The sequence below is a fragment of the Bufo bufo genome, chromosome 9 (genome assembly GCF_905171765.1).
Source record: "Bufo bufo chromosome 9, aBufBuf1.1, whole genome shotgun sequence".
NCBI classification, from domain to species: Eukaryota; Metazoa; Chordata; class Amphibia; order Anura; family Bufonidae; genus Bufo; species Bufo bufo.
The window spans coordinates 189,710,073-189,728,884 of record NC_053397.1 but is presented as its reverse complement, the minus strand read 5'-3'; the positions used below and the strand labels follow the sequence as shown (position 1 = coordinate 189,728,884).

The 18,812-nt window shown below is 43.8% G+C and overlaps 1 protein-coding gene across 1 annotated transcript in view; it reads left to right on the top strand.

The window, feature by feature from the left end:
- Positions 1-211: 211 nt before the first annotated feature.
- The window catches only part of NCF2 (neutrophil cytosolic factor 2), a 43,590-nt gene continuing 24,989 nt past the window's right edge, over positions 212-18,812 (top strand). The window contains exons 1-6 of the mRNA XM_040408143.1: positions 212-477; positions 3,911-3,993; positions 7,180-7,288; positions 8,999-9,136; positions 12,068-12,175; positions 13,331-13,390. Of these exons, the coding sequence (XP_040264077.1) occupies positions 304-477; positions 3,911-3,993; positions 7,180-7,288; positions 8,999-9,136; positions 12,068-12,175; positions 13,331-13,390 (672 nt within the window). The 5' untranslated portion in view covers positions 212-303. The remainder of the gene's footprint in view (positions 478-3,910; positions 3,994-7,179; positions 7,289-8,998; positions 9,137-12,067; positions 12,176-13,330; positions 13,391-18,812) is intronic.

Genomic DNA, 18,812 nt, shown 5'->3' with positions numbered 1-18,812 from the left:
CGGCAACGGGCATCACACGTTTGTGTGAACAAGCCCTTACCATATAAATACATGCAATCAGACTGGGTGTACAGTACACGTCTTCACCTCCAGTCTGTGCAGCGGTAATAGAGGAAGGCCATAAATAGGGGAAGTTCTTACGTATTGTACAAAACTTCAGTTTCGGAATCTGTTGCTGAGAATTGTGTCGTGTCACACTGCTTCCTCTTGCGTCACCAACCTACATGAACTGTGTGGGTGCTCAGGGGTGCAGTTCCATGTCCGAGGATCAGTGAAGGAAGTATACCATCATAGTGCACCGCGATGGCTCTGGTCGAGGTTATGCGCCTGTGGAGTGATGGGGTGGCTGCTGCGGACAAGGGTGACTGGACTAACGCCCTGAAATCTTTCACCTCCATCACAGACCCTCGATCCAAGATCTGCTTTAATATCGGCTGCTGTCACCTGGTGTTGGGGGATTTACATGGGGCAGAGAAGGTACAACATATGTCTATTCAAAAGCAATGTCATCATTTTCGTATCTTACTTATTATGGGGATTCTAGGAAATATACAGTATATTAGGGAATTGCTTAAATAACAATAACCCAATATACAGTATTATCATTGGGACCAGGCCTTTTAAGAGATTAGGCTACATTCACACGACCGTAAGTGATTTGCGGTCCGCCAAACGCGAATACGGGCATTGTGCGTTCTGCATTTTGCGGACCGCACATGGCCGGCGCCATTGATAAAATGCACATAAGAATATGACATGCTCTATATTTTTGCAGGGCCCCCTGTCACACGAGGTGCTGTCCAAATCTTTTGGGGCCCTATTGAAAAGAATGGGTCCGCACCCGTTCCGCAAAATTGCGGAACGGATGTGGACCCATTCATAGGATCGTGAGAATGTGTGGGAAATTTGATCACCTGTGTGTGTGTAGTTTTGCATTTTTTTTGCAACATACTGTACATCAGGGAAGGAGAGTGATTCCAATCCAATATATACATTGATTCCATACATTATATTGTGAAACTGTAACTTTTTCAGCATCCTTAAGGGTTGCATAGCTTTAAGATATTGATCACCTAATCTCTGGATCGGTCATCAATATCAGATCCATCCCGGTGGGGGGGTCTGACATCTGACACCCCTGTCAATCAGGGACTGAGCTGGAAGCAGCCATACCGGCATACTGCAGTCTGCTCCCATTCAAGTGAATTGATATCTAAAAGGTAGAGAACCCCTTAAGGATCCATTCACACGTCCGTAACGTGTTTTGCGGATCCACGGATCCGCAAAACACGGACAGCGGCAATGTGCGTTCCGCACATTGCCGGCACTAATAGAATATGCCTGTTCTTGTCCGCAATTGCGGACAAAAATAGGACACGTTCTATTTTTTTCGGGAACGGAAATTCCGGGTCCGCATTTCCGGAGCCGGGCCGCACATCGTGTGGCCCCATAGAAGTGAATGGGTCTGCAATTCCGTTCCGTAAGATGCGGAACGAAATTGCGGACGTTTGAATGGACTCTTTAAGGCCTCTTTCACACGACCGTTTTTTTTTTTCGTTTACGGGCCGTTTTTTGCGTTCATTTCAATGGTTCCGCGAAAAAAACGGAATGTACTCCGTATGCATTTCGTTTCAGTTTTTCCGTTCTGTTGAAAGATAGAACATGTATTATTATTGCCCGCAAATCACGTTCCGTGGCTCCATTCAAGTCAATGGGTCTACAAAAAAAAGGAACACATGTGGAAATGCATCCGTATGTCTTCCGTATGCGTTCCGTTTTTGCGGAACCATCTATTGAAAACGTTATGCCCAGCCCAATTTTTTCTATGTAATTACTGTATACTGTATATGCCATACAGAAAAACGGAAACAAAAAACGGATTCGTGAAAAACGGACCGCAAAACACTGAAAAAGCCATACGGTCGTGTGAAAGAGGCCTAAATGCGGAGTGTCAATTAAAGGGGTATTCTGACCGTTGACTTATATGTGGGATGCTTACATAACCACAGCTCCCATCTTTCCCATAGACGCTCTCTTCATTTCCTCCCACGTAAAGTTTCTGCCAAGCTCTTTGGATTGTTGAATTGGGACCAAATGACTATACCATAAATGTCGATAGTCAGAATGCCCCTTTAAATACAAGGCCAATCATTTGTAGATTTGCAAACTTATATTTTTTTATATGGTTCCTATAGTGGAAAGCAGTATGTCATATGTATCAGCTTCAATATTATGGAAAACTACAAAAACTGCAATTTCCCTGATTGGCATTACTATCAGCAATATAAGAGTTATAAAAGTAACACGCATCTGAGTTCTTACACTGTGTGGGGGGTGCATAGACCATCGTCAGGATAGGTCCTCAATGTTAAATTGGTGGGGGTCTAACACCCTGTAACCCCCACCGATCAGCTGTTTCAGGCAAACGTCGGCGCTGGAAACCATACAGTGGAGAGAGCGGATGCAGACAGCTCCATACGCTGCATAGTGGTATGTCGGGGTACTGCAGGTCAGCTCCTTGTCCAGCGTATTGAGCCTTCTGCTTCCGCTCCATAGACTGTATTGTGGCTGAAATAGCTGATCGGGAGGGTGCCAGGTGTCGGACCCCCACCAATCTGATATTGATGACCTATCCAGAAGACAAGCCCTTTAATGTGGTATTGCATCGTTTTTAGAGCTTTGAACTTTTCCTTACAAAGACGTATCAATTTGGTGAAATGAATATCTATTTTATAAGGATTAGTGACACCAAGTCAATAAACTCGTTGTCACATCCCATCAGTTCTGGAGCGCGGCCAGTTTTTGACTGTTCTAGGCTAAAATATGTTATTTAATATCAGTCCATATTGTCTATTGTACTTTACGAGAATATAAACATAGAAATCTCAAAGGACAAGTGAACTGTGATGGAATTTTTGTTGAGGCTTACAAATGTCCATTCCTACAACCAAGCCAGAATTTACCTACAGGCATAATGGTCTATATAAAGTACGAAGATAAGAGATGGCACTCACCGGTAAGAGTCCAAATATGATTTTATTCATCCATAGGGTATGGACCCAAACACAAGGAATAAGGGTGCAGGACGCTACACAGGCATCAAATCAGTTAGAAAAGTCATTGGACTCGAAAGAGGGACAACCACTGTGGTGGGAAGGGGACGCAGCACTAAAGCCGCTCTGTAACACCTTCATTTTTAGAATCAGAGACATACAGCGATATTTTTTTTTAGAATGATACAAGTAGGACAGGAAAAAAACATTGTGGCATGCTCTAGTCAAGTGGACTTTCTTTACCCCCCAATGATTTTTTAAATGAAACCCGAAAATGATTTCCCATGAATAATGTAAAGATAAAAATTCAATATCATAGAGTACACAACAGTCTCTTTCTAACAAACTTAGAACCAGCTCTGTACCTCACACAGATCCAGAAATCTCCCCATTCCTTGCTCAAATTGCTCTACTAGATTTATTTCAAGCTGGCAGCTCAGGGGGCGTGACCTGTCTGCTGCAGCTGGTGGGAGTTAAAGGATGGAACTGAGCATGTGCGTCCACCTAAGTGAGCTGGACAAAGATTTTTGAAAAAGAGCAGGTGGCGCTATACAGATAGATCTCAGTGAATAACTCAGTGGCTATACTAATTTTTTTTATTACATGCAATTACAAAAGTATTCAGATCCAGGTGCTGGTTTGAAAAATGAAAAATATTTTTCGTGGGGAAACCCCTTTAAATTAGTTTAAATGGTTGCCTTACCTGTGGGAAGAGAAACCTATTTGTAAATGTGACTTTTTATATCTACATTATTGTTAATGTTTTGATCTGATATCCATAGATGCGGCCTTCCTATACAATATGAATTAGTATCATTAATACAATGGCTCGTTTGTATTGATCTTCTGTCTTCCAGGCCTTTACCAGCACTATAGAGAAAGACAATCACTTGGCTGTGGGGTATTTTCAGCGCGGCTCCGTCCTCTTCAAGAAGGGCATGTAAGAGGCACCGTAACTGTTATATATTACAAACTTTAATTTTTAGCAATTGTTGGAGCTCTACCTTTGGTTAACCTTGGCTCTGTAGCCAGCGTGTATGTGTTCTTTTGTTCATCATGTTGGCTGTTCATGGATCTTATGGCTTTATTATGGACCATGGGATCCCTGGTCCATCCATATGAAAACCGCACAGTGCATTGAAATGACTAAAAATAACGGAGACGCAAGCTAAGGATCAAATCCATCAGCAGCCTCTTGCTGACCCTTTGCAAATTTTTGCAGACTGAAAAAGAAATTAATGATGATAAAGTTCTGTAAAATATTGTAGATTTTACTCACTATATGAAACGTCTTTTTAAATGCAGACATGTACTTCTGTGGCCGAGTTTGGGGTGGCCATACTGCTATGATGGGTCCTCCTGACAGTGCACCCTAACGGCAAATAAGTCCAGGGAGTCAGGGTCTGAAGTTAATCAGGGCAAGGCAAAACAATACAGGCAATGCACAGGGCTGGTTTCTCCAAGGGTGTGAAGCTAAGGAAAGGCCTGAGCTAGCTGTCTCTCTCGCTGTCTCTCTCTCTCTCTCCCTCTCTCTTTATTTCTCTCTCTCAAAACAATGGCTCCCTGGCCAAAGGCTGGTGTCCAGGGTCTGTGGCTCAGTTGTCCGACTGGCTCCCTAATCCTAATCCCAGGGCTGGTGACCCAGGATCTGTGGCTCAACATCCCTATTTCAGCATCTTCTTCTGGTCACTTCTACTAAGGCTACTTTCACACATCCAGTGTGAAACTCCAGCATGGCGTTCCGGCAGACAAGTGGAGGATCAGCTGGACACAAATGGCAGCATGCAGCAGTTTGTGTCTGTGCGGTTCACTGCTTGTCTGCCAGAATGCGTAGGGATCTCTGCTGGACCCCATTATACTTAATGGGGCTGGCGGACATCCTGTCTGCATTTGGCAGCGCCGGATCGGGAGAATTCCATCAGGCCTGCCAGAATTTTAATCGGAGATGTGAAAGTAGCCTACACACTTGTACCTATATGCAGACAACTAGGAGCTCTAGCTGCTATCCTTATATACAGTTTCTATCTGAACTTGAACGTTTTGGTGGAAGGTTTGGAGTGGAGAAGCACAGCCTAAACAGAAACATTGTTACAATTTCTATCATGAATGGGAAGACTACTTTCACACTAGCATTTTTGCTGGATCCGGCAGGGTCCAGCAAAAACGCTACTGATAATGCAACCATCTGCATCCGTTATGAACGGATCCGGTTTGTGTTATCTTTAACATTGCCAAGACGGATCCGTTTGGAACTCCATTGAAAGTCAGTGGAGGGCGGATCTGTTTTCTATTGTGGCAGATTGTGGCAGAGAAAACGGATCAGTCCCCATTGACTTGCATTAGGGGTCAATGACGGATCAGTTTTTCCCAGGACGGAAAGCAAAATACAACATGTTGCGTTTTTTTTCTGGTATTGAAGCGTTTTTTTTTCTGGTATTGAGCCCCTTTGACGGAATTCAATACCGGAAAACTAACGCTAGTGTGAAAGTACCCTTAGCCATTTTTTCAGACAAGTCTTCAGACATAAACAGAGCTAAACCAGACAGTCAGAAGTTCAGTGTGTCTCTTATTTAATCCCCTCCAAACCTTTGCATAGGTAGAAAGTCATAAAGTCTCTTCTCAGTATTAGCTGGCCGTGCATTAATCCTTTCTACTGTGCAGTGCAACTATAGTGTTATAACAGTGTAAATGAATAGGATATATTACAATAAACATATAAAATCCAGTTCAACAATATAAAAAGTATAAGTGCATACAACCAGTGTCGGACTGGGGTATCTAGGGACCACCAGTAAAATTTATTTTGGGGGCCCACCGTATGGATACATTCAAATATAATAAATAATCTAACAAGTTTTTATATGAACATAAGCTGGTTGAGGTGCTGTACATTAAATATATGTATGTAGGGTACTAAATCTAATGTGTTATGTGCCACTTGTGCAGGGGGTGGGAGACTAGGGGCCCACCTTGCTCAGGGGCCCACCGGGGGATTCCCCTGTACCCCTGTGGGCCAGTCCGAGCCTGCATACAACAGCATAAATCACAGTGCAAGTTAAAAGTGCAATAAAGTAGGAAGTTGATGGCTTTGCATAGTAGCAATAAGGGCAAATGTCCACAGTTCAAAGTACCCTTGCTCCAGGGACTACAGTACTTTAATGTAAACAGTCTGGATTACACATAATTATCAATTATACACATGAGCATAACCATAGGGGGTGGTAGTAGTCACACCTGGTCTCTGGAGCCTAAAGCTGGCCATACATGTCAGCCAATCATGTAAGGCTACTTTTACACTTGCGTTCGGGGTTCCGCTTGTGAGCTCCGTTTGAAGGCTCTCACAAGCGGCCCCGAACGCATCTGTACGGCCCCAATGCATTCTGAGTGGACGCGGATCCGCTCAGAATGTCTCAGTCTGGCTCCGCTTGGCCTCCGTTCCGCTCAGCAGGCGGACACCCGACCGCAGCTTGCAGCGTTCGGGTGTCCGCCTGGCCGCGCGGAGCCAAACGGATCCGTCCAGACTTACAATGTAAGTCAATGGAGACGGATCCGTTTGAAGATGACACAATATGGTGCAATTTTCAAACTGATCCGTCCCCCATTGACTTTCAATGCAAAGTCTGGACCGATCCGTCTAACTAACGTTCCCACTTAGTTTTTTTGGTGAAATATAATGCAGACGGATCCGTTCTGAACGGATCCCATCGTTTGCATTATAGGAGCGGATCCGTCTGTGCAGACACCAGACGGACCCGCTCTGAACGCTAGTGTGAAAGTAGCCTTACGTGTATAGAGACCCCTGAGAGGTGATGTTTGGGGGAGATAAGGAATGGGCATGTTGGATTTCAACTGCCTGACCCTAAGCAATTTCTTGACTACCAAAAATACACACGCAAAAAAACAAAACAAAAAAAACCAAAAAACAAACCAGACTTTATGAATTTTACACTCAGGGGTCTTAAAGGGGTCTCATAAAGACAACCCCTTTTTACAACAGAGCTATGTAATCTGAAGAAACCCATACGTGCCGACCATTTGAGTGATTAGTTGCCTGCAATATGCTATATGCTACTAGATACCTTCCTTGTGCCAAACCCTGTACTAATGATGATGCATTTGTGTGCAGGTATAGCCAGGCCCACCAGGACTGGGCTCGCTGCTTTACAGAGCTAAGGGGTAACCAACTCATTGACTACAAGATCCTGGGCCTGACCTATAAACTCTACAGCTGTGAGGTGAGAGACTAGTCAGACATACGTCTTACACACCCACAAGAGCAATTCGGCTCGGCCCCTCTCGCTCTTTGATTGACAGGTCCAGGTAAGATGACTATGCAGGAAACTGACTCTGTCAATCAAGAAGGAAAGGGAGAGGCTCTCAGGAGGAGCGAGGGTGCACCGAGTGTCATGGGCCCGCCCTCGGTGCACTTAGCTGCTCAATTGCACATGGATTAAAAGTTCTTTTTCTCCAGTATGAAGCAAGTGATTGCTTAGGCTAGCCCTACCAGGCATTGTGGTTTACCAGTGAATTCCTTGGTGACAGGCTCCCATTAAGATTGATTTTCGGTCCTTTTCCAGGAGCCTAAAGCTGATAATACACTTTAGATGTATGTTGTCAGAGACAGCAGGTTTCAGTGGTACCGGACAACCATCTAATGTGCGTGGGGACTCCTGACTCTCCACCAGCAGCAGATGTTGGGCTGGTAAGGATCAGGCCTATTGGATTCCATATGCCCAATACTTTTGTTCTTGGGGAGATAAGAGGTGCCTGGTAGCGGCTTTCTATCTTCTTGCATTCCCAACACATGCATGCTTGGCCAAGGCAATCAAGCGTGTCATTGAAAGAGAGAGAGAGCTGTCGGCCAAATGACCATTTGGCTGACCGTGATCTCATGATTATGGCTAGTCTACATCGTACCAGCTGCACCAAAGTATGAGAAATCACAAAGAACTATAATGAAACAAAGGGAGAAAGGACCATGAATATCATGACTATGGGGAAAATATATCAAAACTGGTGTAAAGTAGAACTGGCTTAGTTGCCCATAGCAACCAATCAGATTCCACCTTTCATTTTTCAGAGCTGCTTTGGAAAATAAAAGGTGGAATCTGATTGGTTGCTATAAACAACTAAGCCAGTTTTCCTTTACATCATTTTTTTTTTATATATATATAAATCTACCCCCTAGGGGGAAGTTTATTAAAACTGATGCTAAAGAAAACTGGCTTAGTTGCCCATAGCAACCAATCAGATTCCTTGTTTAATTTGTGAAAGCGCTTTTGAGAAAGGAAAGGATCAATCTGGTTGCTATGGGCAACTAAGCCAGTTTTCCTTAGCAACACGTTTGATAAATGTCCCCCAGTTCCTTCTTAGAGGGTACCTCAACCCTTTTTGAACTGTAAAGCACTGCGGAATATGTTGGCGCTATATAAATAAAGATTATTATTTTTGTAGTTGGTATCTAGCGGAGCGATCTGCTGATCCATGTTGGTCCAGCTTTGGAATCTCCCTGTAGTCCCGAGGTCAGCAGCCTTCGGCACTCCAGCTGTTGTGAAACTACAACTCTCAGCATGTTCCATTTATTTCTATGAGAGCTCTTAGAAGAGCAGAGCCAGTATGCATGCTGGGAGTTGTAGTTTCACAACAGCTGGAGTGCCGGAGGTTGCCTGCCCCTGCTGTAGTCATTTGTGATTGCAAGGGAAGATGCAGCCCACCATACATACACACATACCCCTCTATGATGTCCCTATAACCCCTTTATCCTCCAGTCATTGAACTATTTGGTTAGCATTAGATGTACCCTGCACAGGTATTTTTTTTTAACATCTGAACACACCCCAAGTAAAAAAAAAAAGTCTGTCGCCATTGTGTGGAGGTCTCGAAGAAATGCACGCTAGAGTTTCTAATATTGGTGTTTTTATACCTTTTGGGACTTTTTTTTTCAGATCCTGTATAATGTCGCCCTTGCAAATGCAAAATTGGGGAACTTGGCAAAAGCAGAAGAAAACCTTATCCTAGCCAGCAGTCAGAAGGTAGAGCCGCGGCACGGCACCAAGATAGAGAAGGCAATGCAGCAAATGCTGGTGAGCCCGCGACTTGTTGCCGAATTATGTGCGGTTGTAAAATTTCAGATTATACAAGATTTTTTTGGTTCTTTGTGCCTAGCTTTCCTCTTGTATTACCTGTTAGTATTACTATGTGGTATAGTGCCGCTTACTTTCAGCCCTTTAAAGGGGTTCTGCAGTTTGTTTAAACTGATGATCTATCCCCTAGCCTAGATAGATCATCAGCATCTGACCGGAGGGGGTCCGACACCCGGGACCCCCGCCGATCAGCTGTTTGAGAAGGCAATGGCGCTCCAGCAGCGCCGCAGCCTTCTCACTGTTTACCGCTGGCCCAGTGACGTCACGACTAGTATCAACTGGCCTGGGCGGGGCTAAGCTTCATTCAAGTGAACAGAGCTTAGCCGCGCCCAGGCTAGTTGATACTAGTCGTGACGTCAATGGACCAGCGGCAAACAGTGAGAAGGCCGCGGCGCTGTTGGAGCGCCGCTGCCTTCTCAAACAGCTGATCGGCAGGGGTCCCGGGTGTCAGACCCCCGCTGGTCAGATGCTGATAATCTATCCAGAGGATGGATCATCAGTTTAAATAAACTGCAGAACCCCTTTAAGGTCCCATTCACATGACTGCATGATGGTTATGCCTGTTTTGCAGACTGCAAACTGCGGGCAGCAGCCATTTGCACCCTGCATCGGGTTATGGACCCATTGACTTCATGGGTCCGAGATCTGCAAGATGCAACCTAAGATAGGACATGTCCTATCTTTTGCAGCACGGTGGCACGGTCCCGGAGCACATGGAAGCCCTTCCAAGTGATTCCGGGTCCATGCCTTAACGTTGCACAAGATAGGATATGTCCTATCTTTGGCCGCATCTTGCAGATCTTGAAGTCAATGGGTCCACACCACCATGCGGGGTGCACATGGCCGGTCCAGTGTTTTACAGATCTGCGGTTTGCGGTCCGCCTAACAGACACGGCTGTCACGCGGTCGTGTGAATGTGGCCTTATCCATTTACTAGGAGGGCACCCTGCTCAGCCCCCCTCTATTAACCAGAGTGGAGGACCTAGAAAGACTTGGTCTGGCCACCTCTTACATAGTTGGTTAATGGACGGCAGGTAATCAGGGCAGATTTGAAGGCAAAATCAGCCCAATGCCAATTGTAATACTAGTGCCTTCTAATGTGTCAGAGGGGTCTTTGGCCTTGGTGTGATGGCTACCTCTATACCTCCCCCTATAATTTTATATTTGTTAGTCTATACGCCTATATACTGTACAGTGTGATGCCATGCCTCCACACCACGCACCCATAGGTTTCCATGTGCTATGAGAATTCTGCCCTGACAGATGATGACATGTCTGGAAACCACAGACGGAAGCCGAGATAATAAGGAAATATATATTTAGCAATGGTTTCACAAGGTTATGTAAGACCAGAGACTCCATAACACAAACATATTCATAGTTCCTTTGTAGATTGGAGAGTGGGGGTCATGTCATAGAGATGCAGGGAATTAGAATCTGCAGCAAGTAGACAGGTAGGTCCATCAGTAAACTACTGTTTACCGCAGTCCATAGGCTGTAAATTGGATAGCAGAGAAGTCATGAGGAATTTAAATTCTACCTTGACACCCTAGTGGGGTCCTTTATCAAATTGGTGTAAAGAAGAACTGGCTTAGTTGTCCATAGCAACCAATCAGATTCCACCTTTCATTTTCCAAAGGAGCTCTGAATAATGAAAGGTGGAATCTGATTGGTTGCTACGGGCAACTAAGCCAGTTCTACTTTACACCAGTTTGATAAATGACCCCATAGGTGTACATAGAGAAGATGGGGCTTCTTGACAAATATCAGTAGGCTACTCATCATAGTGTTCAGTTCACTTTCTCTGCAACTGCCGCGCTCTCTGCAATTTGATTGACAGGGCCAGGTGTGATGAGGTTTTAACTGCCTGATCCTGCGAAAGTGCAGAGGGGGCGGCAGTTGCAGAGAGAACAGAGCCTCTAGGTGTAATGGTAACGCCCCCGTTGCTCCCAGAGGCTCATTTGCATATATTAACACATCATTTTTCTCAGCAATTCTGCCACATATGAACATGGGACCAACACAGATGTCTTCAGCTGCCAGGCGCACATAAAACAGGTCAGCCAGTGTCATAGGAACAAATCTGCTGACAGATGCCCTTTAAATGATGCGGCAGTTAAGCTCTTTAAAGGGACCGTGCCACTACGAGATGCGGTGCAATCTGCAGGCAGCAGGTTATCATGCAGGAGGAACTGCAAAGATTGATATATCGATCTGAGGGCAAAGATTCTGAAAAATGTGCAATTTATTCATCTAAATCTCTGTTAAGAAGTCATGTGGGCGGTCCAATCAGTGATTGACAGCTATGTATATATGCAGACTAGGACCGCCCACATGACTCTTTAGCTCAGAATGAGCCGAGATTTAGATGTATAAATTGCACGTTTTGCTGAATCTTTTCCCACAAAATTATATATCAATCTGCTCAGCTCCTCCTACGTGATAACAAGCTGATTGCAGATTGTATTGCATTTTCATGGTGGTGGGTTCCCTTGAATATTTAAAACACATTTAATTAGGTAAAGTAGAAATAATAAAATTGCTGCTCTTACAATTTACGACAATAATTCCTATATGTGGGCAGACAGATATTTTTACCTCCAGCACTTTGCACGGCCTGGTAATTGTCTTACAATCAAATGTTCTTAACAAAGGAGGGGAAAACGTTCTCAAAGGAGAACCTTTTGTGCTCCTGCTAGTTGACGTCGGCATGGCTGAATAGCGTGTTCAGATTTTGGCGTAGGAAATCTTTTTCGACAATATGTTGGGTGCGGAGACCGTTCTGCACATTGTGACAATGAGAATTACAGCTTGTAACAAAATCTTCCTTGCTGTAACCACACGTTAACCATTCTATATCCACGTCTTTAGAAACAAAAGGACTTTCCTCCAACAGAGATGCCGAAAGGGAGGTTATTTCATCCAAATGAGAAACATGTGGAACAACTAGAGAAGAAAGACTACTTGGGGAAAGCAACGGTACGTTCCGAAAGCTGCAACATGCTGCAAGATCTCATAGGGCCCCATAGCAAAATTTAGTATGCACCCACCCAGTTTCCCAGCACAGGTACATCAATCGCTTCCAGGCAATACAGAATACAAAGCGTGACATCCTAGGTTTCTGATGATTTTTGGAATTAAGGTGAAGAATTTTAGTTTAAAAAAATTGTCATAAAAGAGTCACCCTTTATCTGACATCTGTCATAAAGATACTGCTAAATCTCCATCTTATAGCTGTAAATCCATGCTTCATATAAAATATTTCAAAACTGACTGTCTGCAGCCACCACTAGGGAGCGGATAGGAATTCATATAGTTACCATTGACTGCAATGGAGGCTGTAAAAATCTCTTTGCATTGAGCTCCCCCTAGTGACAGCTTCGTGTTGCAGTGTTTTCATGTAGCGAACAAAAGATGGAATTCAGCACTGGATCCACTCCCCGTGGGCTCCGTGGTCTGCCTCCATGGAAGGTACGCCACAGGCTACTGGGATGTGTTAATTTTAGCAAAATATATAACAATGGATTTATGATGATTCATAAAGGGATTGTCCAAAACTATTAAAACGGAACAGTTTTCCCCCTAGAACCGGTGCCACTTATGTCTATGGACTGTGATGGGTATTGAAGTTCTGCTCCATTCACCTGAATGGAATGAACTACAATACCAGACACAGCCCATTGACAGATGTGGCGCTGTTTCTAAATAAAACACCCAGCAGACCCCAGACTCTAATCCTAGACAACACCTTTAAAGTGTACCTGAGTTTGCATAGTAGCCATGCTTCTTTGTACAATCATAACTGTGAAGGAGTACTGTAGGTCTTTTTTGAGCTCCCCTAATGTCTCTTTCAGCTATATTATTACTTGTTTCAGCTGCACAGCTAGATGCATTTCACTCAGAAGCAGGGGTAATCTCCCTTCTGTGCAAAACAGCACTGGTCATGTGCACAAGCCCTTATAAGTATCCCCCCCCCCCCCCCCCCCCCAAAAAAAAAAAAATAATTACGAGGACCTGCACAACTTTTTAGGGCATCTCATACTTTATTGTTACAGTATAGGAAACATTCAGTTTTTTTTTAAATAAAATCCTGAGCTGTTTCTGTAACTAATGATGAATGTTATTGCTTCACAGGTTGTGGCCTCCGTCATTGACAAAGACAATTTCTCAGGTTTTGCACCACTACAACCCCAGGTAAAGTTAAAACGTTTCCAATCCTTGTGCTTCCTTGGGCCGATCAGATGAAATATTTCTCAAGGCCCAACCCCAATATCATCCATAATGTCTAACAGGTTTGGAATGAAATAAATAAACTCTAGTTGCAATTGATTGGCTCCAAAGGCGGCCAAATTGTGGTTCTCTCCTGGATCTTTGGGACTAATTATAGAATCAGAGCCTGGGCCCACCAGAGGATCCTCTGGTATTCTGGTGGGCCAGTCCAACCATGAATCTAATTTATATTCATCTCATACAGTCTGAAAATTGTCCATTCACCATTATGCTGCTCCACTGAAAAATAAAAAATAAAAATCAGTTTAACCCTTTGTGTGCTGGTCTGGGGAAGGTCACTTTTTTTTGGAAAGTCATGTAAACCTATAGCCGATGAGCCTTTTAGGAACTAATTAAACTGCTTCCCCAAACATCCGCTGAAGTCTGGGCTGAGTAACATGCTCTGCGTTGGAGGGAAGAGGACGATAGGGGAAGTAAAGAGGGAAGTTATTTAAAACTGGAAACTCCTTGAAAGTTGTGCAGAACTGCTGCCCCTTGGTAAATGTACATACCTGAGGTTTTCTTTACAACACAACACAATCTAAGATTTAAGGCACACATGCACATTAGTGTATTGTCAGTCAAGAACGGTGGGTTTGGCTGACGGTCTAATGAGTGTAGGGTGCTCCCAACTTTTTCCCTGACAGATGATGTTGGGAGAAAGAAGGATTGGGTGAAATGAATATTTTCTCCCAGGAGATAAGCCGCAGCCAGAGGTGTCTGGAAGCCGCTTTCTCCCCTCTCTGAACAGGTGTAAGCGGGAACCGAGAAGGTGTCGGGAGAGACAGCTTTCAGATGAACAGCTACTGAATGTGTATGGCCACCCTTAGACAGTGTAAGGTTAGAGCCCTTTAACACACATAGATGATCAGGACAATTATCGGGAACGAACGTTCGTACAAACATTGGTTCCTGATGACTGACCTGTGCAAATGTGCTAGTGTTCAGGCGAGGAATGAGAAAACGCTTCTTTTGTCAGCTGACCAGATTGGTTCTGTGAGCATGAGAATGCTTGCAGGTCAGCAGCACATTTCCCTGGCGTCATGTAACAGCATGGGGGCCCAACGATCATAGTAACTAGTGTTGGGGGAAGCAAAGCATTTGAAGCAGAATTCAGTCCAAAATTTAGGTATCATAACGAAGCCAAATTTCCTTGCGCTTCGTGTTAATGAAGTAGTTTTTCCTAAAATGGCGGCTGCACGTGCTACAAAGTGAAAGTAAGAAGCCCGGGAACACGAGATCACCCATAATGCCGTGCAGCCAGCCAATCCGCAGGTAGCCATCCCCTGTGATGTCACAGTCCTATAAAAGCCTCATCCCACGTGGTCTCCGCCATTGTCCTGTGAGCTAAGAGGGAGAGACGTGGCAAGCGCTCATGCACTAGGGACAGTGTTCCTGCAGTAATCCAGCGGCTATGTTTGATCCATCCACCATGTTCGGCATCTGGTTTTAACCCTGATCATTTTAAAAACAAAATGCCTTTAGGTTCATAGTAGGGAAGGATCCCGGGCCTTTTGAGAGATCCACATGGAATTATGGTCATCCCTGTTGTGGATCCCTCAATTTTATTGCTTTGAGGAAGGTTTTCCCACCTCAATGTTATGTACCATCTCTGGTACCATCACACAGGAGGGCAGGGGCTGCTGCATACACACTCCGGCTCTCCCGATCCCCGCCAGGGGAAATGGAGCCCACCCGGGTGACCATGGCATTTAAAAGGTTAAAAATCCGGCGACCAGGTATTTGCTCTTTAAAACTGTCGGTGGTCGGGAAAGGGTTGACTTCCAAGCCTTCACACTGAGATTGGGCAACCAAGTGGAAGAACCAGATTAGGCAGAGTGGCCTGGGTATACCTGATTTATAGTGATCGGTGACAAATTAATTTGGAACAAATCAAATTTTTCAAAACTTCGCTCATCAGTAGTCCCCTGTGCACTTTCCTCTGGCCTGTGTACAAGACCTTTTAAATGAGCACCAATCAAGCTGTCATGGACCTGAATCAGGCCATCTAAAAGGACCCCTATTCTAGACAGTCTAAAGATTCGCCTGAGTGACTGATACTGGATGATAAATTTTGATCATTTTTACACTGTCTACTCTAAATTTATACCACCTATGAGTTGACTTACTTTGGACCACAATTTTGCTACCCATTGGCCCACCTATGCTAATTGTCTAGTGCACCTGGAAGATGTGCCAAAATGTGGAGTATTTTGGTGCATCTACTTTCTCTGCGCCTAGCTTACGGGAAGGGGACATCGCCTAAATGTGACATTTAGCAGCAAATTGTGAAACAATTCAAATTCTGTCTCAAGCAAAGACAACCAATAGTTGTACAGAGCTTGAGAAAAGTGTCTCTCCCTGTACCAGATTTATCATCCAGCCTGAGCCCCTCTGATAATACTGGTGAAGGTCTGCACAGCCGATCTAAGCTTCCGCCATCTATAGGATTCATAAATATGCCCCATTGTCGTACCTTATACCATGCCCATTTTCAGAAAGCCATGCCATTTTCCCACCAAGACACAACCCCTGAGCTAATTTTTTTTTGTCTAAAACAGTAGTTTTTAGATGGGTAAATTTCCCCTATTGTCTCAATATTTATTATCAGAGTTTAGACAGAGGACCTAGTATAGTGTCTGCAACTTCCAGATTTCTAGCTGTGTTGAAACTGAAACTCTCAGCATGTCATCGCTATTGGGGGCTGTAGACACACAGGTCGGAGAATGGTCCAGAGCAGGGATGCTCAACCTGCGGCCAGGGCCGGTGTCAACACCCGGCAAAGTAGGGCAAGTTCTGGGGCCCACTGCTCTTGGGGGGGTCCACTCAGGTCTAATGGCAGATCGCTAAACAGTGGGGAATCCCGAAGAGTCGGGACTCTTCCTGGCTTAGGAGTCCCTGCTCTGACTCCATATATGGACATGTCCATATATGGAATCAGTGCTATGACCATGAAGGGGGTATCCCCAAGCATTTTCAGTATGCTTGGGGACACCCTGTGTATTTAAAGAAGACCTTTCTGGATACTGGTGGTTACACCTGGTGACGTTCCTGATACTTTTTCTACAATTTCCCTTTTCCTGTCCTTTCCTTCCCTCCCCTTCTTCCCTTCCCTAGTCTATTGTTTGTCTTTAGTTTTTTTTTATTTCTCTTTGTGTCATGATTTCATAAGCACATTACTTGTTTTGTTATTAATATGTAAAGAAGATTCTGGACACAAGCATTTGCTGCACTATTCTTCAACATATTTGGCTTATATATTGTGCATGTTATTTCTCTTCTCTTTCTAAAAAAAACTGATTGAACAATAAAGAAGACCTTTCACCGCTCCTGACATGCCTGTTTTAATAGCTTCATGCAGCCCCCATGTAATAACAATTCTGGAGCATCTATTCTTATGGCTCTATGTTGTGCCATTCCTTTGTTATTTCTACTACAAGTTATGACTGAATAGCTATTAACCTTCAGTAAGGGTACAGAGGGTGGTAACCAGTTGGGGCGGTGTACCTGCACAGTCTGAAAATGGCAGCACTGATTGGATAGAGCGAGTCTGTGCAGGTACACCCCACCAACCAGTTACCACCCCTCTGTCCCCTTACTGAAGGCTAATAGCAATTCATTCATAACTTCTAGTAGAAATAATAAAGTAATGGTACAACATCGAGCCATAAGAATAGAGGTTCCAGAATTGTTATTACATGGGGGCTGCATGAAGCTATTAAAACAGGCAGGTCAGGAGCGGTGAAAGGTCCTCTTTAAGTCTAATTACCCTATCTTTCTAAAATGTTCCTGTTGGGATTTGAACTTACAACCTTGTACATTAAAGGCACTAACCTTAACCACTGAGATATTGAGCTCAATGCTAAGCTATGACAGAAAAACCCCATAGTAGTTTCTCATGTATTAGGTATTCCTATACAGCAGAAGTATCATTTTATTTCTTTTTAGTAATTGTAAAAAAAAATGTATGGCACAAAATAAATGTGTAATTGCTAAAAAAAATATATTAAATCATACCGCTGATATATATTAATGCATATTCTGTGGGAAACTACTACTGAGGTTTTTTAGCCATAATACAGTTACAGCAGGTTAACATGAAGCTCTATAGCTCAGTGGTTAAGGTTCTTGACTTTACTGTAGAAGCTGTGAGTTCAAATCCCAGCTAGAAAATAAAACTTAAATAGACACACCAACCTTTTTAATTTGTGTAACTATTATTTTTTGTTGGGAAAGGTGGCAACCCTAACAGAACCCCTGCTCCCCGGTGACTCCCATAACTTTTTTTTATAGTTATGTCTACGGAGATGTGTGGGGGCTCATTTGAGGGAAATCTGTCTTTTTTGACAATACCATTTTGGGGTGTGTATGACTTGTTCACTTTATATTTAGTTTTCTTGGGAGATAAAGTGATGAAAAAAACAGCAAATCAGCCTTTTTTTTTAAAAAAAAAATTCTGTTACATCCTTCACCATATGGGATAACTTTTGTTTAAATATTTTAATAGTGTGGGTGTTTTCGCATGCGACGATGCCCATAATGTTATTCTTTTTTTGCTTATTTTCCTTTTGGGGAAAGTGGGGTAATTTAACTTTTTCAGGTTTTTTTTATATTTTCAAAACTTTTTTTAACTTTTTTTTAAAATTACTTTTCATCAGATTGCAACTTATACAGAAAATTGGAAATTGTTCCATTATTCTGTATAGACATCACTATATCACAGTTCAGTGCTGCCACCTAGTAGCCTGAACTGGGATATACTAATAATGAGCCTTGAAGCCTAGTACAGGCTGCGGATCATTTTTAGAACAGGGTGCGTTCCCCGATCTCCGCTGGGTGAAGGCGCGTCTGAGCAGGAAGCCCGCGCTCTCAGATGCCGTGGTGACATTTGACAAATGCCACAAGGGGGCCCACTGAGATTTATCGCCCCAAGGGCCCACATGAACCTGGAGCCGGCCCTGCCTGCGGCCCTCCAGCTGTTGCAAAACTAAAACTTCCAGCATGCACTAATAGCTGTAGGCTGTCCAGACATACTGGGAGTTGTAGTTTTGTAACAGCTGAAGGGCCGCAGAATGGGCATCCCTGGTCTAGAGTATCACCTGAGCTTCTATAAAGCAAAGGCTTTGTGGCAGAGATGGATTCCCCTTGGCCATACCCAAAATGTTAAATGAAAAATCTTACCAAATTTATACAAATCTTGCCATAGGGTGAAAATCTCCTCAAAATTCCGGATTTGTTTTGCACATTGTAATTGATCTGCTTGGTTGGCTATAGCTATCAGCGTACATTAGCACTAATGGACATTTCAACCACAATGCTTGGTACAAGGAAAGATAGCTTTTAGTAT